The sequence below is a fragment of the Mus caroli genome, unplaced genomic scaffold (genome assembly GCF_978045245.1).
Source record: "Mus caroli unplaced genomic scaffold, Mus_caroli_1 scaffold_9, whole genome shotgun sequence".
Taxonomy (NCBI): domain Eukaryota; kingdom Metazoa; phylum Chordata; class Mammalia; order Rodentia; family Muridae; genus Mus; species Mus caroli.
In genome coordinates this window covers 58,472,293-58,498,928 of record NW_028227264.1, presented here as the reverse complement: position 1 = coordinate 58,498,928, position 26,636 = coordinate 58,472,293, and the positions used below count along the sequence as shown (strand labels likewise).

General features: G+C 51.7%; 1 protein-coding gene across 1 annotated transcript in view; it reads left to right on the top strand.

Annotated features, from left to right (window-relative positions):
* Positions 1-26,609, top strand: part of Cdh23 (cadherin related 23) — a 383,664-nt gene extending 357,055 nt beyond the window's left edge. Inside the window, exons 44-69 of the mRNA XM_029482781.2 lie at positions 2,051-2,153; positions 3,373-3,498; positions 4,369-4,572; positions 5,785-6,243; positions 9,817-9,933; positions 11,513-11,737; positions 12,288-12,457; positions 12,717-12,854; positions 13,713-13,832; positions 14,804-14,981; positions 15,114-15,325; positions 16,784-16,975; positions 17,117-17,230; positions 18,024-18,153; positions 18,246-18,497; positions 18,575-18,736; positions 21,328-21,584; positions 21,869-21,966; positions 23,161-23,281; positions 23,371-23,450; positions 23,619-23,659; positions 23,752-23,812; positions 24,178-24,307; positions 24,410-24,532; positions 24,829-24,933; positions 25,710-26,609. Coding sequence (XP_029338641.1) covers positions 2,051-2,153; positions 3,373-3,498; positions 4,369-4,572; positions 5,785-6,243; positions 9,817-9,933; positions 11,513-11,737; positions 12,288-12,457; positions 12,717-12,854; positions 13,713-13,832; positions 14,804-14,981; positions 15,114-15,325; positions 16,784-16,975; positions 17,117-17,230; positions 18,024-18,153; positions 18,246-18,497; positions 18,575-18,736; positions 21,328-21,584; positions 21,869-21,966; positions 23,161-23,281; positions 23,371-23,450; positions 23,619-23,659; positions 23,752-23,812; positions 24,178-24,307; positions 24,410-24,532; positions 24,829-24,933; positions 25,710-26,036 — 4,245 coding nt within the window. The 3' untranslated portion in view covers positions 26,037-26,609. The remainder of the gene's footprint in view (positions 1-2,050; positions 2,154-3,372; positions 3,499-4,368; positions 4,573-5,784; positions 6,244-9,816; positions 9,934-11,512; positions 11,738-12,287; positions 12,458-12,716; positions 12,855-13,712; positions 13,833-14,803; positions 14,982-15,113; positions 15,326-16,783; positions 16,976-17,116; positions 17,231-18,023; positions 18,154-18,245; positions 18,498-18,574; positions 18,737-21,327; positions 21,585-21,868; positions 21,967-23,160; positions 23,282-23,370; positions 23,451-23,618; positions 23,660-23,751; positions 23,813-24,177; positions 24,308-24,409; positions 24,533-24,828; positions 24,934-25,709) is intronic.
* Positions 26,610-26,636: the final 27 nt, after the last annotated feature.

Genomic DNA, 26,636 nt, shown 5'->3' with positions numbered 1-26,636 from the left:
AAAGGCAGTGGGTGCAGCCTGACGGTCCCTTTCCGGTTGGAGTTGGTCTGTTCTTACTGCTCCTGGTGTTGGGCTAGGATCCTGTGCCTGTTTCCCCAGAGCTGCTCCGGGCCAGCTAAGTGGCCGTGTTGCCACATTGCTTTCTTAATACTTCACTTTCCCCATCTGGACTCTGTTCTGGAACATGAGCCACTTATCAGTGGCTACACCAATGAAGGAGATACCAGCCCCATCTCTGCCTACAGTCCTTTGTGAGGCCCTCATATTCTTGATAAGGCGCTTGATTTTATTGTGAAGGGATGCCAACTCAGCCAGATCCGTATCTGTTGGAATGACCGTGTGATTTCTGGCTCTGGGTCCACTTATGTGATGAATTGCATTTGTTAGTTAGTGTATACTGAACCATCTTATCATCTCTGGAATGAAACCAACTTGATTATGCTGATCACCTGGAGGTGCCTCTTTCTTAGGCTTCCAAGAGTTTTGTTGGGAATTTTTGTGTCTCTGTTCAAATAGAATGCCCTGTAGTTTGTTGTTCTTGAACAGGGTTAGAGTTCTCTGTTGACACAGAAAGCAGTCCCAGTGACAGCCGTCTCAGGGAGCCATTTCTTTTGGTTTTTTTTTTTTTTTTTTTTTTTTGTTTTTTTGTTTTTTTGGTTTTTCGAGACAGGGTTTCTCTGATAGCCCTGGCTGTCCTGGAACTCACTTTGTAGACCAGGCTGGCCTCGAACTCAGAAATCCACCTGCCTCTGCCTCCCGAGTGCTGGGCTTAAAGGCGTGCACCACCACACCCGGCCTGCCATTTCTTATATGATCCCTACTGTCTTAGGGTTCTACTGCTGTGAACAGACACCATGACCAAGGCAAGTCTTATAAGGACTACATTTAATTGGGGCTGGCTTACAGGTTCAGAGGTTCAGTCCATTATCATTAAGGCAGGAACATGGCAGCATCCAGGCAAGCATGGTGCAGGAGGAGCTGAGAGTTCTACATCTTCACCTGAAGGCTGCTAGCAGAAGTCTGACTTCCAGGCAGCTAGGATGAGGGTCTTAAGCCCAAGCCCACAGTGACACACCTACTCCAATAGGGCCACCCCTCCTAATAGTGCCACTCCCTGGGACAATTCACACATAATGTCTACTGTGACTTCTATACATTTCACGGAAGTGCTGAAGGTTGATCTGCACTGTCCACAGTGTCTATGGCACTGGTGGCAATTGTGTTGGCTGTGGTGAGGGGAGTTGGTTGGACCAGTAAACAGGTGGACCTCAGGGACAGGAGAATCAGCTGGCAGAGTGATAAAATATTCCTCTTCCCTCCATTTCCCTAAATATAATGAGTCACTTGTCTGATGAGGCTTCTATGGTGCTGTCTTACTCCAAAGTGCATCCTGGGGCTTTGAAGCACAGGGACCATCTCTGTGTCCCCGTCTGAGGACTGCAGAGTCATATTTAGGGGCCCTAGGAGGACGCATGGTCTGAGCTACAGCTTTGTATGAGAGTATGGGTGAACTTGGGCTAACATCAATCAGACATGAAGGTCTGAAAGCCAGGACTCACCTTCCAATCTAAAATCCCCCATCCGTAGGCAGCGTGGTGTGGCTAAGTACCCCTCTCACCACATAACACTCCCATAAAAGACTTAAGATTCTTGTTGATGGGGGCTGGAGAGATGGCTCAGTGGTTAAGAGCACTAACTGTTCTCCCAAAGGTCCTGAGTTCAATTCCCAGCAACCACATGGTGGCTCACAACCACCTGTAATGAGATCTGATGCCCTCTTCTGGAGTGTCTAAAGACAGTCACAGTGTACTGACATATAATAAATAAATAAATAAATAAATCTTTAAAACACACACACATACAAATGATTTTTGTTGATGAAGGAAGGTGGAAATAGGCCAGTCTGGGCATTGTATCTTAAGAAGATCACCCAGTGATCACCAGCAAGATGGCACTTAATCTCCCGATTCCTGCTTTCAGTCTCCATCTCTGAGTATGGTCCCCTTCAGTAGAACAGCATCCAGCCTTCTCACTCTTCTGCCCACCACAGGACTTTGACTTACTGCTGGTCTCTCTGGCTGATGAAAACGACAACCACCCCCTCTTCACTGAGGGCACCTACCAGGCCGAGGTGATGGAGAACTCTCCTGCTGGTAGGTGCTCCTAGTATCCGGGCAGACACACTGGGGCCTCAGGTGCCAATGATACACTTTGTTCCCAGTGGCATAGCTGGACATAGAACCCAGCAGTACAGAGGGGTGGGTGCAGCTCTGAGTCTTGGGGGCTAGGGCTGCTGCAGAGACCACAGGTCTGTTTGGGAGAGATAAGAGTAGCCACTGATATTGATCAGCCTGGGGTGATCTGAAAACAGCCCCACTCTAACCTCAAGAGAGGAATTCAAGGTAAAAAGAGTTCCCAGGACACAGATGAACCCATCTTCCCTGCCCTGCAGCCCTGTAGGGTAGAATTCCTGGGACCTGCCATTAGAAGAAGGGCTCAAGCATCCCACTCAGGCAGCCTAGCCATTGCCCCTACACGACACTAATTAACCTCACCTCCCTTTGATGCCTGCTGGAGGTCCTCACACCCCTCTCTGCCCCCACCCAGAGTCCCCAGACGTTGATTTTTTAGACTCAGAAAGACAAAGCCAGATAGTACTGTCTCTGGGTGGATGTCGCCTCTGTGTGGATTTGACTTTGAAATCTGCTGGTGTGCCCATCGGTGCATTCACCGACCGGTACACTGCCGCATCAAGGGGGATGTGTGGAGTTACACGTGTGCACAGACACATGTAGGCACGTGATCAGCCCTATGACATATTTCCTGCACTGGCAAGCTGTGCCTACCAACAGAGACAGACACACAGACAAGGGCATAGCCGGAGCATCCTAAACTGGAACGTGCCCCATGTGCATGCAGTTGCTACCATGTGATCTCAGATGCCCACACGCATACACGAGTGTGTATATATAGCCATGTACAGTCAGACCTTATAATAGAGCAATATCTACATGCATATGGACAGACAAGACACACACACATGGTGGGATGCCAGGGAGCCCCCTAGATCCTCCAGTGGAGTGGCCAGCCTCAAAGGCTGCTGGGAAGCAGGCATAGCTCCAGGCAGGCCAGAGGGGCTCGCTCACTGCTCTTGTGTTTTCTCCCCAGCAGAGCTTTGAGGCCACTCCCAGGCATCTGCGTTCAGTCTGCCAAGGCTGCCGCAGGCCCACCCCAGGGCCTCCCTACCCCTCCCTGCCTACCTCCCCACCTTCCCCCCTCATCCATCGTCAACCATGGTCATGGGGACACGGACGGGGAGGGGGGAGGGTGGGGACCGGGCTGGCCCGTGGTGACTCCTCTCCTCTGGCTCAGGGACACCCCTCACCGTGCTCAATGGGCCTATCCTGGCCCTGGACGCTGATGAAGATGTGTACGCCATAGTCACGTATCAACTCCTGGGCGCCCACAGTGACCTCTTTGTTATCGACAACAGCACAGGTGAGGGCTGTGCAGCAGCTTAAAGGCTAATTCTGTGGCGAGGCTTGGGTCTAGGGTGGTGGTTCTCAATCTGTGGGTCGAGACCCCTTTGGGCATTGAATGACCCTTTCACAGGGGTCACATATTAGATATCCTGCCATATCAGATATTTACATCATAATTTATAGTGGTAGTAAAATTACAGTTATAAAGTAGCAATGAAATCATTTTACGGTTAGGGGGTGTCATCACACCATGGGGAACTGGTCGCAGCGTTAGGAAGGTTAAGAACCATTGTTCTAGGTTCCTCTTTAGCATGGGCCCAGGTTCTTCCAGAGCCCTGTTGCCCATAGCCCACAGACCACATTGTAACTGGATTAGGCCCCCAGAGCCTCAACGGGAGGACTCCAGAAGAAGAGTAAAGGCAACTTTAGGAAACTCGTGCTACACAGACTCTCAGCCCAAGCAAACAGCCCCCATCCTCTCTCTGCATGTACTATGTCCTGGACAGAAACACACCCTGTTCAGCCAGAAAAAAAAGCAGTGTTCCTGACCTCAAACCAGAGCATCAGCTCCCCAGGAGTCATGTCATAGCAGTTTGGTCAGGACAGGAGGCCAGTCTGATGACAGGGACATCTAGAAAGCATGTCTCCCCACAGAGCAGGTCAGTCTATGCCCTGGTCACTCTCGGCAGACAAGACCCCTGATACTTGCAGAGGCCACCACGGAGGGACAACCATAGCAAACATGGGTGTTCTGGGATGTGGGGTCCCTGAACCAGCAGGAAATGAGGTGTCTTTCCTCCCTGTGTCTGCTGTGGCAGTTCTTGTTCTGTTTGCCAACTGTATCCTTTCCCTGTTCATCTCCCTGGCCTGCGGCACCCGGTGGCAGGTGTGGTGACTGTGAGGTCCGGGGTCGTCATTGACCGGGAGGCCTTCTCACCCCCGTTCCTGGAGCTGCTGCTGTTGGCCGAAGACATTGGACAACTCAATGGCACGGCTCACCTGTTCATCACTATCCTAGATGACAATGACAACTGGCCCACCTTCAGTCCTCCCACTTATACCGTCCACCTGCTGGAGAACTGCCCACCAGGTAACAAGGGTCAGGCCCAGACTCTACTGCTGCACCAGCAGGAGCTGATAGGTAGTGGGTGGGGGCGAGAGACTCGGATGGACACAGAACACCTGGAGTAGAAGAGCAGTGGAAGACTGGGCATTCTTTCTCGGAATCGTGGTGTGCTGTCATGATCAAGAACATTCCATCTGTCTTAGGGTTTCCATTGCTGTGCACAGACACCACAACCAAGGCAACTCTTATAACGGACAGTGTTTAATTGAGGCTGGCTTACAGGTTCAGAGGTCCAGTCCATTAGCATCATGGCAGGAAGCATGGCTGTATCCAGGCAGGCATGGAGCTGGAGGAGCTGAGAGTTCTATATCCTGTTCCCAAGACAAACAGGAGAAGACTGTCTTCCAGGCAGCTAGTGGGAAGGTCTCAAAGCCCACCCCACAAGGCCACACCCACTCCAACAAGGCCACATCTCCTCATACTGCCACTCACTCCCTGGGCCAAGCATATTTAAACCACTACACCATCCTATGAGGACATCTTATTATCACTATTGTCATTACTTTGAGATAAATTCTCAAAACTGTCACTTAGGATATCCTGAAATGTAGCCTAGGCTAACTTCAAACTCAATATGCAGCCTAAGCAACTTTTGAGCTCACAGTAGTCCTCCTGCCTCAGTCTCTCAAGTGCTAGTATTACAAGTGGGATTACATGCTGGAGAGATGACTCAGTGGTTAAGAGCACTGACTGAGCTTCCGAAGGTCCTGAGTTCAAACCCCAACCACATGAGTTCAAACCCCAACCACATGATGGCTCACAACCATCCATAATGAGATCTGATGCCCTCTTCTGGGATGTCTGAAAACAGCTACAGTGTACTTACATATAATAAATAAATAAATAAATAAATAAATAAATAAATAAATAAATCTCACTGGGGTTTACTTGGGGAGAAGGGAGGATCACTGGGGTTTACTGGGGGGTGGAAAGGACAGAGACAGGAGAGTTTACTGGGTACCAGTCTAGCTCCAGGTTCACTGAGAGATTCTGTCTCAAAGAAATAAGGCAAAAATTGGTAGAAGAAGATGTCTGGCATCCTCCTCTGGCCACTGTGTGCATGGGCATGTATATCTGCACACACATACACCACACACAATAAACAGAAGGTCCTGATAGATCTTTCTAAGAAGAGGCCCAAATGCTCACCCACTCATCCATTCCTGCTTCCCACAGGATTCTCAGTCCTTCAAGTCACAGCCACGGATGAGGACAGCGGCCTCAATGGGGAGCTGGTGTACCGAATAGAAGCCGGGGCTCAGGACCGCTTCCTCATCCACCCAGTCACGGGAGTCATCCGTGTTGGCAATGCCACCATCGACAGAGAAGAGCAGGAGTCCTACAGGCTAACGGTGGTGGCCACTGACCGGGGCACCGCTCCCTTGTCAGGCACAGCCATCGTCACCATCCTGATCGACGACATCAATGACTCCCGGCCCGAGTTCCTCAACCCTATCCAGACAGTGAGTGTGCTGGAATCCGCAGAGCCAGGCACTGTCATTGCCAATGTCACTGCTATCGACCTCGACCTCAACCCCAAACTGGAGTATCACATCATCAGCATCGTGGCCAAGGATGACACCGACCGTCTGGTGCCTGACCAGGAAGACGCCTTTGCTGTGAATATCAATACAGGTACGAAGGTGGCTGTACTCTAGCACCCTCTCCTGACCCAAACCCAGAGTCCTTGCTCCCTCCTCCCTCTCTCCTTCCTTCCCCTTCTTCCTCTTTCTCTGCCACTCCCTTTGTGCGCTTGTGGTCTTCTCCTCTATGGATGTGTCTCCACCCCTCTTCCCTTCCTTGCTCCTCTGCTGCCCGGCCCTCACCTCCGCCATCCACCTCCCTTGATGAGCTGCTCCACCCTCTCTGGCTCCTACACCCTGCAGTGTGGCAGAAGTGTTCATCTCCACACATTTACACTGGCATTTGGTGTTGCAGAGTTTTAATGTTTGTAGTGTGAACGGAAAACAATTGCCTTGTTATCGTATGCACTTCCTTAATAAGGACATTTGGCCAAATACCTTTGATCGGTGCATATGGGCATTGAAGTGTTCTGTAAATGATATCTGTGCCCTTAAAATCTTCTTCCGCCATCATAAAAACAGAACCACAATTTTATCTCTCATGGTTTATCCCACTGAGTGTAATTTTTGCAGTTAGCTATTGGTCTGGCAGTTAAATGGTTTTGGTCCTCTGGAGAATCAGGGAGGACCATGAGTCTAACAGGAGTGTCTTAAAAACATGATGGTGACTAAATGCTAAATGTGGTTACTATTGAGAGAAATGGACTGAGGCAGCGTGGGTGCTCCGTAGATGACAGCAGACAGCAATATACTGTTGTCTTGATAGTGTGGGGACATTGGGACTCTTGCAGTAAGGTAGAGTCCAGACCAGGGTGCCCAGCAGACAGGGTACATTTAGATCTCAGGACCTAGCAGCATAGAGGGTAAAAAGTGGTGGGCACACAGCATGACATCAGTGAGCCATTGTCTGGACATACTGCCATGGGAGGGAGGGTTGTGTTCAGAATAAGTGCTGGCTGGAATGGTAAGAAACAGGAGTAGGATGCACACCACTGCAGCATGCACGAAACTGTAAGGGCGTAGATGGTCCCCAGGAAGACTTATTTATTTATCTTTGAGATATGGACTCTCTCGCAGCCCAGCCTGGCCTCAATCTTGTGACATAGCCAAAAGAGCCCCTGAACTGATCCTCTTCCCTCTGCCTCCCAAGAGATGGGATTTCAGACATATGCCATTATACCTGTTGTACAAAGAACCAGGGGTAGGTCGAGGGGATCAAACTCGGCGCCTCCTGCACGCTGAGCCAGTACACCACAACTAGGCTAGTACACCACAACTAGGCTATATCCCTAGCCTCAGCACACGCATGCCACAAGAACACTCTGCCTGTGTAGAGAGGCATGAGGGAATAGGTGGTGGATACTAAAACCGAAGAAATGCCCATAGTCATACTATGCAGTGAGTCCGAGAGGATTAATCTCACTGGCATCTGTGACCCAAGAGAAAGACAGCCATGAGCCAGGGGATGTTGGTAGAACTGTGTGCTAGCCTAGGCTAGCTCCAGGAGGGTCCCAGCTCTTCAGTCAGCATCACTGGAGAGCCACCCAGCCCTGTTTCCCTGCATAGCAAGGCTCCCCAACTTTTCTCCTCCTTGCTCCCCTGCTGCCTCCCCCTGATTGTTTCTCTCTCTGTTTTCCTTTCCAGCACGTCTGCTCTGTCCACCTTCCTCATGGCCCTTAGTTCCCTTGCTCGGTTTTCCTACCCTTTCTTCCCAGATCCTCCAACCCTCTCCACTCCAACTGGGTTCTCATCCCCTTCTCCCTCTTGCCCTGGCCAGCCACCTCCCCACCCAACACGTCCCACCCACCCTGTCCCTCCTCGCTGCACCCTGAACTAACCAATGTTAACCCTCTCTTTCTCCCTCACGGCTGGCAGGCCTACAGGTTTGAGCTCTGTTCTGTCACCCCACACCTCATCTCCTCTCTGCTTCACCCCATTGCCTCTCTCCATGCCTCCCACCCCACCCTTCCTGCCCTGGGGGGCCGGCTCAGGCCGTGCCCAGCCTTTGCAGACTAAACGCAGCTGCCCTCTCCCCAACCTCGCTCCCCAGCCTGGGTGCACGGGGAGCGAGAGTAGGAAGAGGATGAGGAGGAGGCGGCCACTCAGGGTAAGTGACCACCTGTGGCTGGGGACCTGTGGAGGACAGCAACCCAGCAGGGGCTCTGCCAGGGGTAAGGATGTCCTAAGACTCTGATACCTAAGAGGGAGAAGGAGGGCTTGGTCTAGGGCCAATGAGGGAGGATACCAGAGGAGCCACACAGGTACCATCAGGCAGGAAGAAGAAAGGCTCCAGCAGATTGGCCAATAGGTCTGCCCAGCAAAACTCCAACTTCTGGAGACTTCCTCTCTGGTTTATGGGGCAGCCAGAGACTCTGGGAGTTACCAAGAAAGAGAGGGAAACTCTTGTCACCAACATAGATGGATCTTTCTGTCCTGCAACCAGCACCATGTCACACCCTGCTTAGTCAGGAAAAAGGGCCACACCTGGAATCTCCAGACTGTCCCTCCAGGGTACTTGTCCCTCAGCTGCTTGAGATCTTCCTAGATATAAGTATTTGTAAAATTGTGACATAGAACAAAATAGACCATCTTAATTTTTTTTTTCTGGTACTGGGTGTTGATAAGGCCTTTTCTATATATGCTAAACTAGGGCTCCATTACCACACTGTATCCACAGCTCCATTTCTAAATTTATTTTTTATTTTAAGACAGGGTCTCACTTAAGTTGTGTTGGATTCATCACCCACATTCTTAAAAATTAAAGACTTGATTTGTTAATTTGTTTTATTTTTTTATTTTTATTTGATGTGTACTAATGTTTTACTTGCATGTCTGTGTACCATGTGCACACAGTACTCATGGAAGCCAGAGAGCATGCTTAATCCCCTGGAACTGTAGTTACAGATGGTTATGAGCCACTGTGTACATGTGCTGGGTATAAAACCAGGTGTTCCAGAAGAGTAGCCAGCGCTCTTAACCACAGAGTCATCTCTCCAGTCCTGTGTTTTAATCTTTGGAGTAGCTGGGATTCCAGGCATATGCATGCTCAGCTTGGTTTAGTTTTTTGAGATAAGGTCTTGCTTTGTAGCCCAGGCTGGCCTCCAATTCACTAGCCTCGTGCCTCCTGGCCTCCATGACTAAGGTTGCATATGTATGCTTCTGGGCCTGGCTCTGCTCAGCCATTTTTTAGTGTATTCTTCAGTAGTACTGAGAACATTCACACTGTTGTGGAATATAAGCACACTGTTGTTTTGTTTTTTTTTTTTTTAATTACCCAACCCTTTGTTTGTATCTGCAAACAAAGTTCTAGGTGATCCATTGATGAAATCTCATGTAATTTTTCTGATTCCCTGGAGCCCCTGAAATGTTGTTATAAGTCCTGCCCTTTTGTAAATGAGGAAACAGAGGATTGACAGACAGCTTGCCCAAGATCACTAGCCTTAGCTGAAGGACAGAGAGATAGGCTCCAGCTATGTGTGTGGGTGTGGGCCATCCCAGCTTCAAATCTCAGGCTCCATCAAGGACTAGTGCCATTAGGGTTGGGGTGCGGAGCAGCAGGAGCTCAGAGAAGCCCAGATTGCAGAGGGTTACCCTCTGTCTGAATATGACTTGGTCTCACCTATAGGGTCTGTGATGGTGAAGTCCCCTCTGAACCGCGAGCTGGTTGCTACCTATGAGGTCACGCTCTCAGTAATCGACAATGCCAGCGACCTCCCAGAGCGTTCTGTCAGTGTGCCAAATGGTAAGACTCCCTGATGGCGTCTCTTATTATCAGAGCCATTCAAGGACTGGGTGGGCTAAGAGTTAGTACAAGCCTTGTTCTAATGGGGAAATTCCAGAACTCAGCTGCCAGGGCTACTGGGGACTTCAGTCAGGCTACCTTAGAAAAGTGACAGCCACCTCGACACTCAGGGTGACTGTGACCCTAAATGCATAGAGTCTGCACCCTTAGACTCTGAAGAGGGAGGAGAATCAGAGCTGAGAGGGCACCCCTAGGAGGCAGGGTGGCAGAGAATAATAATGGGATCCAGGGTGTGGCTAAAGCCAGAGAGGCAGGAACTGTCCCTCCGATAAGAATGGAATAGGAAACTGGGGGGTCAGAACAGGAAGCCAAGAGCAAAAGAAGGGCATTCAAGGCTACAGACCACAGTGGCCCAGGCTCAGTGAGAGAGAAGAGGGCAAGTGCTAGATCTTCTAGGATATTATGGGCTGGATTCAGAAGGCTAGGCAGATGGGACGGAGGAGAGAGTATAGGGATGGAATATTCTCTAGTGGCTACTGATGTAGGACAAGGATCATTGTTGGGGTGGCCTGAGCCTGGCAGACACTGAGTGCTTATCTTCACAGCCCAGAAACCTAAGTTTTTCAGAGGGAAGTGCATACTTGTTTATCTCTTAGATGACCTGAGATTTTGAGATCACAGGCCCAGGCTGCTTTTGCTAAGGGGACCACTCCTAGGGGCTAGAGAAAGAAAGAAGGCTGGATCAGAGAAATGATCTGTAGCCTACCTCTCAAAGTCTGTTGGGAAACTGCGGCCCCAAAAGGACCAAGGGCTCCATCAGAGTCACCTAGGTCATTGGTATAATACAAGTCCCTCTTCTTGTGATAGAGAAATGATCAGATCAGAGGGACAGGTCACAGGTTACAGTCTCAGAGTTGAGACAGATTCTTAAGGGGAGATAATTCAGTTGGTAAAGTGCTTGTCTTGCAGGCGTGAAGACCCAAGTTTGATCCTAAGAACCCACATAAAAATTCCAAGCACAGTAACACATACCTGTAATCCCACGACTAGGGAGCTTGAAGCAGGCAGATCCCTAGATTTTTTTTTTTAAGATGTATTTATTTTACTTATATGAGCACATTGTAGCTGTCTTCAGATACACCAGAAGAGGGCACCGGATCCCATTACAGATGGTTGTGAGACACCATGTGGTTGCTGGGACTTGAACTCAGGATCTTTGGAAAACCAGTCAGTGTTCTTAACCAATGAGCCATCTCTCCAGCCCAGATCCCTGGGATTTTTATGACCAATCAGTTTAGCCTACTTGCTGAGTTCCAGGCCAGTCATAGCGCTGAGGAAGAGGAACTGAGGTTGACCTCTGCCCTTCCCACTCATGCACACATATATGCATGTGTACTTGCACACACACACTCATAAGCATGAACATCACACATAAGATAAAATAGTGTGAGACATTGCTATCCAATGAGCTTGGGACCCCTAGGCTCTGAGGGGGAAGGAAGACCCATAGAACTTGGGGGGGGCATCAGGGTGGGACACAGGTGTCTATGTCTGGTATTAACTCCCACCCATACCCCAGCCAAGCTCACAGTCAACATCCTGGATGTCAATGACAACACACCGCAGTTCAAGCCCTTTGGGATCACCTACTACACAGAGCGGGTCCTGGAGGGGGCCACCCCGGGCACGACGCTCATTGCCGTGGCAGCCGTGGACCCTGACAAGGGCCTCAATGGGCTGATCACCTACACCCTGCTGGACCTCACACCCCCAGGCTATGTCCAGCTTGAAGACTCTTCCGCAGGTATGTGGCAGATCTCCATGCATATCCATGCCTATTAGGACTTAACCCACATCCAGTTGGGATGCACCACACCCCCACCCCCGCCCCTGCCCTTTGGTAGCCTGTGCGAGATTCAAGATGGTTGACGTGCCAGTCATTTTCCGATGCTCCCAGCGGAGGATAGAATTTTCTAGTCCTGGATGGGATGGGAGCCCACAGATGTCTGCTGGAACCTTAATAGGCCTCACCGTCACTTCTACCACCTGAGCTTCTGGGAGCACATCCCCTGGGAGCAGGGTCACAACCTGGGAGGTGTCTCAGAAGCCTTGGGGTCATTAATATTCATCCTCCCCCCCCCCCAGTACAGGAAGCTTTCTTACCTCTTTGTTGAGGAGAACAACTGATGGCAGGCAGTCCCTCCTCTGCCTCTGTCCTGCTATGGGCAGTGCTACCTACCCACAGTCCCTGTAAAGCACCCCTCCTCCCATCAAAGCCTCAGATCCTTCGCCAAGTATAGAGAGCCCAGGATGAGAGTGGCCACAGCTCAGCCGTGGGTGCCTCTGTGTCTCAGGGAAGGTCATCGCCAACCGGACTGTAGACTACGAGGAGGTGCACTGGCTTAACTTCACTGTGAGGGCCTCAGACAACGGGTCCCCACCCCGGGCAGCCGAGATCCCTGTGTACCTGGAAATTGTGGACATTAATGACAACAACCCCATCTTCAATCAGCCCTCCTACCAGGTAGGTGGACAGACCAAAATGGGGGTCAGGACCTGATCTTATTCCTTGGGGGTCTTTGGTGTGGTTTCCAAAGGCTGAGCACAGGAGTAACATGTTGCCCTGGGGCCTTGCTGAATCAGTGAATTCCTGGGCAGGGAGGGCATAGGCTCTGGGTTGACCCTGCCTTTGCTCTCCTCCTACCTCTCCCTTTCCCCTCCCCCGATCCTCCCCCATCCTTTGTCCCCTTCCTCCCTCTTCCTATCCACTCTGTCCCCTCTAGGAGGCCGTTTTTGAGGATATAGCTGTGGGCACGGTCATCCTGAGGGTTACAGCCACGGATGCGGACTCGGGCAACTTCGCCCTCATCGAGTACAGCCTGGTAGATGGAGAGGGCAAGTTCGCTATCAACCCCAACACTGTAAGTCGGCAGTGGGAGTGTCCGACCCCGGGAGTGGGAGGGCCCAGAGTCCTGGTCTGAAACATCACCCAGAACATCCCAGGTACATGTTTCCGGGTCCTGTCACATCTGTAGACCTCAGGCTTCTTTAAGTAAGCTAACTCTCCTCAGAGTCCCAGGGGTTGTTAAGACTGTGACCCACAAATGAAAGAAGGAACTGGCTCTTGGGTGACATGCCCCAAAACTTGAAACAAGTCCAGGAGACCACACGCTTGAGACTGTTGAAAGAGGCTGAGGAGCCCTGTGGGAATTGGGTGTGGTGTTTGAGCACCAGCTGTATGCATAGGCCTATAGTCAATGTGGAAAGAGGAACGGCACCCCAAAGGGTGGGACCCTCAAGTCCCCGTAGGTCTCAGCCTTTCATGATAGTAGGAATTCGGAGAAAAGATGGGCTGGCGATTCAGGTGTCTGCTTGTTAAACCAGTTATTTCCAGTGTGAGGAGGCAGCTTTGTGGCAGGCAGGAGTGCCAGCAGAGCCTTCTGCAGTTCCTGGCACTGGGGTTTCTTGCCCTCTGTGTCCCACTGCGCACTTCCCTTCAGGGGGTTTTACTCCTGTGCACTGAGCACACAGGCACTGTGCTTGCAACTGTTACCAGAATACGTAGTCTATGCCAGGCCCTGGTCAGGCAGTTGGCTCCTGCCTGGGCTAGTCACTCCATCTCAGATAGAATGTGGTAGGAGGTGGACAAAGTACCAGAAAGGGGAACCACAGAGACTACTGCTCCTCTTCGGAGCGTTGGTACAGATTCTGACAGTATCTGGCCAGAGTAGATAATCAATAAACATGTCAAGTGGATGAAATCTTCCTCCTCCAACTAGGGCGACATCTCTATCCTGTCCTCTCTGGACCGAGAGAAGAAGGACCACTATATCTTAACTGCCTTGGCCAAAGACAACCCTGGGGATGTGGCCAGTAACCGTCGAGAGAACTCGGTACAGGTGAGGGCACAAGCCTGGGCCCACGACAGGAGGCTGCAAGCCAAGTCCATGGAGACTGACTGCTCCAGGCAGGCCACCAGCCTCCTCGGGCATGGTGGCAGGAAAGAGGTTGGCTGCTGGGCTTCCTGGCTGTGGCTTCAGGAAGAAGAAGAGAAACCTCTTATTCCCAATGCTGCGTGGACGGCCAAGTACACCTAGGCGTGACCCAGGTGACACCTGGCTGTCTTCCCGACCCAGCATCTCAAGGTGCCCTACAAAGCCATGTGGCAACAAAACCTAACTATAAACTAGCCATTTTCACTTGTGGCTCCTTCGTTCTTTCTTCTTTGTTTGTTTGTCTCTCTCTCTTTCTTTCTTTCTTTCTTTCTTTCTTTCTTTCTTTCTTTCTTTCTTTCTTTCTTTCTTTCTTTAAGTTTTTGAGACAGAGCCTCACTCTGTAGCCTATGCTGGCCTCAGCCTTGGAGATGCTGTGATGCCAGTGTCCCAGGTTCCTTTCAAACTTTTTGTAGCTGAGGGTGACCTTGAACTCCTGATCTTCCTGCCTCTACCACCCAAGTGCTAGGATTATAGCGTGGACAACCATGCCTGGTATACGAAGTCATGGAGTCCAATCCCAGAGCTTTATTCATTTAAGCTACAAAGAGACCAGCACTCGACCAACTGAGCTCCACCCCCCAGCCTAAAACGCTGTCTCAAAAAAATAGACAGTACAGATGGGTGTGGTGACACATGCTTTAAATCCCACCACTCGAGAGGCAGAAGGATCTCTGTGAGTTTGAGGCCAACCTGGTCTACATAGCCAGGTCTAGGCTAGCCCAAAAAGACCATGTCTCAAAACATAAATTAATTGACTAGTTAAATGACAGGGCCTTTCACCTGGGGTGGTGCCCTGTTCCTCCTCTATTCCACCTTATCCTTGTGTGACAGGGTTTCCTAAGGCAGCCCCTTTCAGGCTCTGGCAATCTCCCCAGGTGGTGATCCAAGTGCTTGATGTCAATGACTGTCGGCCTCAGTTCTCCAAACCGCAGTTCAGCACGAGCGTGTACGAGAACGAACCAGCAGGCACCTCGGTCATCACCATGCTGGCCACCGATCAGGACGAGGGCTCCAATAGCCAGCTGACCTACTCTCTTGAGGGCCCTGGAATGGGTTCGTGGCCTTCCTTGGCTGCCCAGGAGGGTTAGAGGGCGGGGAGGGGCAGGCTGCCATGTCTGTCACCCTGGGCGGGGGACAGGAAGACTGTCTCAGCCAGCCCATTGGCTTGCTCTCTCCCACCACCAGAGGCTTTCTCTGTGGACATGGACTCGGGCCTGGTGACCACGCAGAGGCCACTGCAGTCCTATGAGAGGTTCAACCTGACCGTGGTGGCTACAGATGGTGGGGAGCCCCCACTCTGGGGCACCACGATGCTCCTGGTGGAGGTCATCGATGTCAATGACAACCGGCCTGTCTTCGTGCGCCCGCCCAATGGCACCATCCTGCACATCAAAGAGGTATCCCTGACCCCGGGCCCATGCCCACCCACTGATGGATGCATGGCTCCCACATCCAGCCTGCTGCCTCAGCCTGCATTCACAACCTGACAGTGTAGAAGGCTGGCCTCATTGCAAGAGTGTGAACACGGAGGGCAGACTCTCCCAGTGCCACATGGGAAAGATCTGGAGCACCGACTCGTCCCCTGAGCAGGACGTCTAGGAAGTCCTCAGTCTAGGAAAAGATCTGAGTTCAAGTGTAGCTCTTTGGCCAAGTGATCATGAGCAAGGGACTCGTCTTGTCTTCCTCTTGAGAAAGGGATAATAATAGAATACACAGCATCTCTTGCTCTTGGACAAGGAGTATCTGGTCCCCTGGCACCCACTTCCCCTCAGACATAGTTCAAAATAGACACCAGGTCACCCTTCCGTCTGTCTGCTGGCCCTGCCAGGCCAAAACACATCCAGTCAGAGATGAATGCCCTGTCTTCTGCTCTTCCTGGCTACCCTAAAGACCCAGTGATCCTTAGTGTAGTTAGGACACCTCTAGCTTGTCCTTTACCTCCTAAACTCACAGCTCAGAACACCCGTGCTGAGACCATCTTGTTATTCTGTCTCCTTTTTTTTAAAGATTTATTTATTATTATATCTAAGTACACTGTAGCTGTCTTCAGACACATCAGAAGAGGGCGTCAGATCTCATTATGGATGGTTGTGAGCCACGCTGGGATTTGAACTCAGGACCTTCAGAAGAGCAGTCAGTGCTCTTAACCACTGAGCCATCTCTCCAGCCCCATTCTGGATCCTTCTTGAGGTCCTATATGAGAAAATGATCCCAAGTTTAAGTGCTAGGAAACAGTGGGCGGAGTGTCTGTCAAACCGCAGTGATCCATCAGCCCTTTTCGCTTTGCCCACCATGGTGTCCCGACCCTGCAGAGACTTAGGGCACATACTTTGCCCTCAGCTCCCATCTTACGCCAGCTGTACCCTAATTTCTTTTTTTAACTCGATCTCATTTTAATTCACATATTCTTGTCAACCACTTCAGATCTTCAGTGAAAGGGACTGGGACATAAATTAATGATAATCTAATTCTTTTCTGCACCACAGGCTGCATTTGCTAAGTTTTCCCTTCACAGGCTCTGTATTTGGGGAGATCTATGTCTCCTGAACATTTATAAAGTAATTATCTGTCACCCCGCTTTTATCACGGCCACTTGGACTTCTACTTGTGAATAACGAGAAAACAACGATGGCCAGATGAGCTAAGAGGTTTCTAACAGTCAGGAACTGTGTTCTTGTTGGGAGGAGTGGAAGGAACGCTTAAGGCAGGGCCGGTGTGGGACTACAGTTGGGCTTTTCCAGGTCTAAGCTTATGGGAATGCAGGCATTTGAGGCTTGGCTGAGGCAAGAGCTCATCACAGCCTGGTTCTGGCATGTTCCATGCCCACATGCTCCCTCCCCATGACCCCACCACAGGAGATCCCGCTACGTTCCAATGTGTATGAAGTCTATGCTACAGACAATGACGAAGGCCTCAACGGGGCAGTACGCTACAGCTTCCTGAAGACTACAGGCAACCGTGACTGGGAGTACTTCACCATTGACCCAATTAGCGGCCTCATCCAGACAGCGCAGCGCCTGGACCGTGAGAAGCAGGCCGTGTACAGTGTAAGGGGGCAGGTCTGGGGTAGGGCCTGGGGGGGTGGGGACTGCCTCTGGGGGACTTGTTCCATTGAGCTTCCTTCCCTAGGGCCCTAAGCCAACCTCCAACCCCATCTTTCCACTCTGACTGGGCTCCTTCACCTCTAGCTCATCTTGGTGGCCAGCGACCTGGGCCAGCCGGTGCCATACGAGACGATGCAACCATTGCAGGTGGCCCTGGAGGACATCGATGACAACGAACCCCTCTTTGTGAGGCCTCCTGTGAGCTCACTCATCCCCCATACCAGTGACACCCCACAGGGACTTCCACCTGTGAGCCCACATATGCACATATTCTGACACACACTGGGTCATCACGCAGTGAGCCTCCACCTAGACGAGCTCCCCACAGACAGTGATGGCACTCAAAGTTGGGCACTAGTGCAAGGTATCACTCAAGTGATCCAAAAACTAGGCAAAAATGCCCAATATCTATGTGTGCACATATAGTCATGTTCATCATGTATGTGTGTACATACACAGCATAAAAGTTGACTCTGGAGTCTTGAGCCAAAACTCAGCCAAAAGGACAGCGGGACTGAAGAGCCTTGGTGTAGCTTCTGTGTGTGTGTGTGTGTGTGTGTGTGTGTGTGTGTATGTGTATATGTGTACATGTGTATATATGTATGTATATGTATATATGTGTATATATGTATATGTGTATATATATATGTATACATGTATATGTGTATATATGTATATGTATGTGTATGTATACATATATATGTGTATATGTGTATATATGTATATGTACACACACATACACATATATGAATGATATCTCATAGAGGCTGTGTGCATGCACATAAGCATACAGATACTTGATGGAACATGCATTCAGATACTGAGGGTAGATTCATCAGAGGTTAAGCCCTGATCTCATGGAGATTAGAGTAACCACTCTAATCTGCTTGCTCTCTGTGCGATAAAGGCCTCAGACCCACAGGGTAGGTACCAGAGGTCCTCTGGCCATGCCTGAAGCTTGGGCCTCCTGTAACAACCTCCTCTCTTACAGAAGGGAAGCCCTCAGTACCAGCTGTTGACGGTGCCTGAACACTCCCCCCGCGGCACCCTTGTGGGCAATGTGACAGGTGCCGTGGATGCAGATGAGGGTCCCAACGCCATTGTATACTACTTCATTGCAGGTGGGGTCCCTGGAGCCAGTGTCCCACCTGCCCTGGGTCTGGAGAACACTCTGGGTGGCCTTGTACTCACCCTGTGCCCCGTCTACCCCTAGCTGGTGACGAGGACAAGAATTTCCACCTGCAGCCCGATGGACGCCTGCTAGTGCTCAGAGACCTGGATCGGGAGACGGAAGCCACCTTCTCCTTCATTGTCAAAGCGTCCAGCAATCGCAGCTGGACCCCTCCCCGCGGACCCTCCCCAGCCCTCGATCTGCTGACCGATCTCACCCTGCAGGAGGTGCGCGTTGTGCTGGAGGACATCAATGACCAGCCGCCACGCTTCACCAAGGCTGAGTACACCGCAGGTGCAGGGACCAGCCAGGGCCTGAGGGCATGGGTGGCTCCTTCCCTGACATTTATGTGGCCTGCCTGTTCTCCACAGGAGTGGCCACCGATGCCAAGGTAGGCTCGGAGTTGATCCAGGTGCTGGCCCTGGATGCAGACATCGGCAACAACAGCCTGGTCTTCTATGGCATTCTGGCTATCCATTACTTCCGGGCCCTGGCCAACGACTCTGAGGATGTGGGCCAGGTCTTCACCATGGGTAGGAGCCCCTGTCACTGCGTGGACTTCAGTCCAGAGATGGAGTCTGTGCGAGCACAGGACCCCGGTGGCCAGCCATGTCAGCCCTTCCAGGAGGGCAGTTTCTGCTAGTCTATTTATTCTTCCCCCTCCCCCTTCCCTTCTCCCTCTTGCTTTGGCCCCGCTCACTCTCCCCCCCCCCCCAGCCCCCTGCTTGTTCCCACCCCCACTTGCTCCGGCCCATAGGTTTTTTATTTGTTCCTCATTATGGATGACTGTGAGCCACCATATGGTTGCTGGTATTTGAACTCAGGACCTCCGGCTTTTATCTGCTGAGCCATCTCACCAGCCCTAGTCTATTTGTTCTTCACCTATACATTTCCCTCTCTATATACACATATTCTTTTTGTATGTGCATGTGGGGGGGTGCATTTTTATTTATTTGAAGGAGGGAGGTGCATGCGCACAGAACGTGTGTAGAGATGTCAGAAAACAACTTGGAGCCTTTGGTTTTTCTCCTTCACTGTGCGAGTCCCCAGGGATCAAAAGCAGGTCATTGGGCTTGGTGGCAAGTGCCTCCACCCACTGAATTACCTCACTGGTCACAGGGCATCCTGTAGCCCATCTGGCTTCAAGCTCTCTCTGTAGTCAAGAATGATCCCACGCCATGCATGACAGTGCAAACCTTTAATCCCCACACTCAGGTGACAGAGGCAGACAGATGTTTGTGAGTTCGAGGCCAGCCTGGCTTACATAGTGAGTTCCAGGACAGCCAGGGCCATCCAGTGACAGCCTGTCTCAGTTAAGAAGGATCTTGCATGCCTGATTCTCCTGCCTCTGCCTCCTAAGTACTGGGATCACACTCCTATGCCACCACACCAAGTTTATATGGTGCTGGGAGTGAAGCCCAGAGCTCCATGCATGCTGGGCAAGCCCTCTGTTAACAGCTATACCCCAGGACTCTCTTGTTTTCTCACCTTCTTATCCATCCATCCCCCTCTCTGTCATCCACTTTCCGCATCTGTACCCCTTCTCTTGTGTGGTGCACATTTGTCAAGGCACCGGGGAGCTGGCAGCCAAGCCGTCATGGCACACGTTGCTTGAGTTTTCATCTGTGTGGATGGGCAAGACACTCTGGGGAAGAGCCCACAAGGCATCTACTAGTCCCTATCCGACACGGGATCCTCATCTGTGTTTCTGGCTTGACGTCCAGGTCTTGGCCTGATATCCAGGGCTCCCATATCTTCCTCTGGTCCCACTTCTTACCTCATAGCCCCTACCCTCTATACTGGGCTCTGTATTCAGACACGCCACATCCCTAGGTCACTGACCCATTTGCCTTCATTTCCTTAACGCCCAACCTTCATCTTTCCTGAGATGCCCACCTTCAAGGTTTAGTGCAGATCCCACCTGCTTGAGTTGGATAACTGGATCTCCTGAGCACATACTGTGCTTTTTAAAATGTGATGCTAGGAACCAAACCCAGGGCCTTGGGCATGATGAGCAAACCCCGCCACTGAGCTACGATCCCAGCCCCCCGCTGCTCTTACTTTAATAAACCAACTTGCAGAGAAGCTATGGAACTTGCCACATGCCTAGAAAGTGGTGGGTTTTGAACCCAGGTCTTCTGTCTTTTTGAGAGTCATCTAGGCCAGTGGTTCTCAACCGTCCTAATGCTGAGACCCTTTTAATACCGTTCCTCATGCTGTGGTAGCCACCAACTGTAAAACAGTCATTGCTACTTCATAACTGTAATCTTGCTACTGTTGTGAACCATACTTTACTACCTGTGTTTTCCAGTGCTTAGGTGACCCCAAAGGGGTCAAGACCCACGGGCTAAGAACCACTGGTCTAGCCTGTGCCATCTCTAGTCATCTCTCTGTTATATTTGTGGAATTCCTAAGTACATGTGTCTACAAGCAGTGTTCCTCAACCGGTGGGTTGTAATGCATTTGGGGGTCAAATGACTCCTCCACAGGGGTCACCTAAGACCATCGGCATAGCAGATATTTACATTATGGTTCATAACAGTAGCAAAATTACAGTTATGAAGTGCAATAGAAATATTGTTATGGTTGGGGGTCAGCACATGAGGAGCTGTATTAAAGGGTCACAGCCTTAGGAAGGTTGAGAACCACTGGTCTAGTGCATGGGAAAGACCCTACAGAGCTCAGAAATGGCCATCACACTGTCGTCTGCGCAGGAGAGCCTGAAGTTATTCAAAATGCAGTGTTGGGGCTGGAGAGAGAGCTCAGAGATGCTGTTCCAGAAGTCCTGAGCTCAGTTCCCAGCCACCACACGGTGGCTCCCGATCATCTGTAAGGGATCTGATGCCCTCTTCTGGTGTGTCTGAAGACAGCTGCAGTGTCCTCATATGCATTAAATAAATAAATAATAAAAATTAAAAAAAAATAAATGCAGTGTTTACATAAAGCTGGAGGAACCACTAAAAATCAGGAGCATTTCAGCCAGGCATGCTAGCGTATGCCTATAATCCCAGCACTCAGGCTGTGGACGTGGAGAACTCACTTCCTCCAAGGATATGGCTTAGGGGGCAGAGTTTATCATCAGTGTGTGTGGTCTCTGAGCTGTGCCACCCCGACTCTTTCACAGGGAGTGTGGACGGTATCCTGCGCACCTTTGACCTCTTCATGGCCTACAGCCCTGGCTATTTTGTGGTAGACATCGTGGCCCGAGACCTGGCCGGCCACAATGATACCGCCATCATCGGCATCTACATCCTGAGGGATGACCAGCGCGTGAAGATTGTCATCAATGAGATCCCGGACCGCGTGCGTGGCTTCGAGGAGGAGTTCATTCGCCTGCTGTCCAACATCACAGGCGCCATTGTCAACACCGATGACGTGCAGGTGTCCTGGGGCCCGAGGACTGGGGCGACGGGAAGAGACGGGGGACAGATAAGGCCCCTCCTTAATCACTTCATAGCCACATGGCTTTGAGGGACGGTCCCAGGTCTCTAGACCTCCATCTCCTTGGCTGTAAATAAGAATAGTGAAGGAGCCTTGTGTGGGAGTTAGCAGCCAAGTCGAGGAGATCCAGGAGTGATAGGACTCCTGCATGATGCTGGCCTGTAGCGTCCCATCCCCAGTGCAAGCCGTGCGGCCTTATGCCCACAAACTCCCTTTCTCCCCAGTTCCACGTGGATATGAAAGGGAGGGTGAACTTTGCACAGACAGAACTGCTTATCCACGTGGTCAATCGCGACACAAACCGCATCCTGGATGTGGACAGGTAGGTGCATGTGTGTGTGTATGTGTGTGTGTATGTGTGTGTGTATGTGTGCATGTGTGTGTGTGTGTGGGGGGGGTCATGTTTGGATGGCCTGTTATGGGGAAGATGAACCACAAAGGAGGCACAGACTTTACCGTCAGCCTCACTGCAGGGTCAGAGCTGGGGAAGACCACAGCGAGGCAGCAGGCACATGTTCATCCCTCTAGGCCTCACTGATTAGTCAGGCTTCTGCTTCTGTGAAGAGACACCACAGCCACAGCAGCTCTTATAAAAGACATGATTTAGCCGGGTGTGGTGGTGCACACCTTTAATCCCAGCACTTGGGAGGCAGAGGCAGGCAAATTTCTGAGTTCGAGGCCAGCCTGGTCTACAAAGTGAGTTCCAGGACAGCCAGGGCTATACAGAGAAACCCTGTCTTGAAAAACCAAAAAATAAAAAAAAATAAAAAAATAAAAAAAAGGACATGATTTAATCGGGGCTGGCTTACAGTTCAGAGATTCAGTCCATTATCGTCACGGTGGGAAGTGTGGCAGCATCCAGGCAGGCGTGGTCCTAAAGAAGGAGCTGAGAGTTCTACATCCTAATCTACAGGCAGCAGGAAGAGAGAGAGAGAGAGACTCTGGACTTGGCTTGGGCATCTGAAACCTCAATGCCCACCCCCCAATGACACACTCCATCCAATAAGGCCACACCTCCTTCCTAATGGTCCTTGGTGACCAAGCACACAAATCTATGAGCTTATTTGGGTCATTCTTTTTTTTGTTGTTGCTTTTTTGTTGTTGTTGTTGGGTTGTTTTGTTTTGTTTTGTTTTTCGAGACAGGGTTTCTCTATGTAGCCCTGGCTGTCCTGGAACTCACTCTGTAGACCAGGCTGGCCTCGAACTCAGAGATCCACCTGTCTCTGCCTCCCAAGTGCTGGGATTAAAGGCGTGCGCCACCACCGCCCAGCTATTTGGGCCATTCTTATTCAACCCACCACATTCTCCATTTGTCTGGGGTCCGTGAAGACCCTGGCCGCAGACACAGGGGCCCTGTAAGATACCACCATGCTCTCCCAGCCAGGTGGCTTTTCTCTTGCAGGATTTCAGAGCAGCATGTGAGCATGTGAGGCTTATGGTGGGAGCAGAGCACACTGCCCCAGAATGGAGGGCAGTGGGTGGCTGGGGTAGAGCAGAGGCCTTGGCTCCTATACAGGGTCATCCGGATGATCGACGAGAACAAGGAGCAGCTACGGAACCTCTTCCGGAACTACAACGTGCTGGATGTGCAGCCCGCCATCTCTGTCCAGCTGCCGGATGACATGTCTGCCCTGCAGGTACGTGTGTTGTGTCTGTCCCCGCCCGCCCGCAGTCTGGGTTGTGCCCCTGGACCAGCCTGCTAATGGCTGGCCTGCTATGTCCACAGATGGCCATCATTGTCCTGGCCATCCTTCTCTTCTTGGCTGCCATGCTCTTCGTCCTCATGAACTGGTACTACAGGACCATGTGAGTGTCCCCACCTCCTGCCTGAACCAGAATAGCCGATGTCCCCCAGAGAGTGGGCACTAAGGCAGGCAGGGCCAAGGACCAGAGGTAACAGGCCAGCTTCCCTTATGGAGCCAACTGACACGCTCTTCCTCCCCGCTCCCTCTTCCTCCTTCCCTCTCTCTCCAGACACAAGAGAAAGCTCAAGGCCATTGTGGCTGGCTCTGCGGGTGAGTGAAGATTGTTGGGGGTCAGGTTAAGGGGGCCTGGTACTCCCCTTGGCTGTACCCTTTTGCCCCTCACTCAAATTCTCTCCATGCAGGGAACCGTGGCTTCATTGACATCATGGACATGCCCAATACCAACAAATACTCCTTCGATGGGTGCGTGGACTCCTCAAGTCTGCAGATCCCCTTAGGATCCCTGCAGGACCCAGCTAGAGAGAAGTTATCTGTAGCAGCTGCCACCCTGGCTGAAACATGGAGTGTGGGCTCCCCCTAGTGGTCTTGTCGCTTCTCTGCACTCTCAGAAATGTGTTGTCCAGGTCCCAATTAAGAGGGAGCATAGGGAGGGGGTGAGGCCTCCCTGACAAAGCTGACCCAGGCTGGTAGGCAGGATCCTATATAAGCCATAAGTGCTGTGGCAGAGTTCCTATGCAGCCCTGCTGAAGATTCTGAGGCTGGCCCCGGGAATGGGCAGTCTTAGAGGCAAGGCATCTTTTCTACCCTATGCCACTCCCCAACTGCAGAGCCAACCCTGTGTGGCTGGACCCCTTCTGCCGGAACCTGGAGCTGGCTGCGCAGGCCGAGCACGAAGATGACCTCCCTGAGAACCTGAGTGAGATCGCAGACCTGTGGAACAGCCCCACCCGCACCCACGTGAGCCAGGGTGGCAGCCTGCAGAGCTCAGGACTTGGGAGGGTGGTTCCCTACCCTATGATGTCAACCTCCCTGCTCCAGCCAATGCTCCCTCTCCTCCAGGGAACTTTTGGGCGTGAGCCTGCAGCAGTCAAGCCCGATGATGACAGATACCTGCGTGCAGCCATCCAGGAATACGACAACATCGCCAAGCTGGGCCAGATCATTCGAGAGGGGCCTATTAAGGTGAGCCCTCTCCTGTAGGGTCCAGTGCCCAGACCCTGTCTGAATTTGACCCCTACTCAAGGATATAAGGAGATGGTTTATCTGGACCTGCCTTCTATCAGGATGGGAGTTTGGGCACTGGGGTTAATAGGCTCGGCAGCCTGTGGCGTCTTCGGACCTGGACGGTCAGTTTTCAGGCTCTCTTCCGATCCTCTGCATTTGAACTGGATACCTGTAGCACTGTGACTGCCGTGGGCGTGTAAGAGCTAGGGGCAGGCAGCAGCCTAAGTGGGAAGTTAACCTTCTCCCTTCCTCAGGGCTCGCTGCTGAAGGTGGTCCTGGAGGATTACCTACGGCTCAAAAAACTCTTTGCACAACGGATGGTACAAAAAGCCTCCTCCTGCCATTCCTCCATCTCCGAGGTAGTGAGGTAGCCTCGGGAGCGGGGGACTGTGTGCCGTGCCCCATTCCTGGGGATGCCTCTCTCTCTCTCTCTCTCTCTCTCTCTCTCTCTCTCTCTCTCTCTCTCTCTATCTCTCTCTCTCTCTCTCTCTCCCTGCCCCCACCCCTCGTTACTGGGAGTTATCAGCTCTTCTGCTAACCTAGCAGCCAAACCCAAAAGCTGCTCCAGGAAGTCAGTAAGGAGATTATGATGTCTGGATACTGTGGAGTCTTTCCTAGAAATGAGGTGGGCTCAAAAGCAGCGGTTCTTAGTGTCCAGGAACCCCAAACCGTTACCTTCTAAGGAGCCCCCACCTTAAGAAACAGGTCAGGAGGGCCAAGCAGGCCTGTGTACCCTGGGCTACTGTTCCAGCAACTAGGGATTGCCAGTTACACTGGCTTTCCCAAAATGCCCATTCCCACCGGGGTATATGCTACAAAGCCTTGCAGGCAGACCAAAGTGCTCCTCCTACTTCTAGAGGTTCTACCTGGCCCTGCTTTACCACCAACTTGGTTACAAACCCAGATACCACAGTGGTGTCCAGACTGATACCCACGCGCTTAAGGACAGGTGGTGAACCTTTTAATATCCAGCCTCTGCCCTCCATTTGAGAAGGCTGGCGGGCCTGTTGGGTGGCTCTGTTAGATGAGGTAAGGAGGCCAGTGTGGTCCTGGGGTGACCGACCGGCTTACACCCCAGGCACAGCCCTCAGCTCACTGTAGTTTCTGAGTCATGAGGGTGTCCCTCCTTCTGCAGCTGATCCACACCGACTTGGAAGAGGAGCCTGGGGACCACAGCCCGGGCCAGGGCAGCCTCCGTTTCCGACACAAGCCACCCATGGAGCTCAAGGGGCAAGATGGAATCCACATGGTTCACGGCAGCACAGGCACACTGCTGGCCACTGATCTCAACAGCTTGCCGGAGGATGACCAGAAGGGGCTGGACCGCTCGCTGGAGACTCTGACGGCCTCTGAGGCCACTGCCTTTGAGCGCAATGCCCGCACAGAGTCAGCCAAGTCCACCCCTCTGCATAAGCTCCGGGACGTTATCATGGAGAGCCCCCTGGAAATCACAGAGCTGTGATGGCAAGCCCGCCCACTACCCTCCGAGGCAGGGGCATGGCCGGCCCTTCGCCCAGTACAGCCTTTGTGGGTGACCTTGGGCCGGCCCTGGCAGCCTGCATGGCGGCTCAGATTTGCCTCCTGCCAGGAACTAATTCAGCATCTGATCTCTACCTTCATAAAATTGGTTATTTTTTTAAGAAAACTTTAAAAATGCTAAGTGTCTAAGGACAAGGTGAGGAGAATCTCTGGGGGAGCCCCAGAGATTGAGGCCCAGCTCAGCTCTTCCCGACACCTCCAAGGAGCAGGGGGCCAGCACAGAACTGACAACCCAGCCGGCCCACCCCTGCCTCAGTCCAAGCCCCACTGCACTTTGGCGCTCCGCCCCTGCACACACCAGTGGATGAGGGGACACAGCATCCGCCCCGTCTCCCCACGTCGTGCTGAGGTGCCCGGGTGCTGGACGTGACTGATGCCCCTCCCCCTGGGTGTTGAATGTAGAGTGTTTGTGTGTAACCCTTTTCTAAATTAAGTTACTCCCTCAGGATTTCCTCCAGGTTTTGTTTAACTGATGCTCAGTGAAAGTCTCTGGAATGCTCTGTTTAAAAAGAAAAGCAACTCA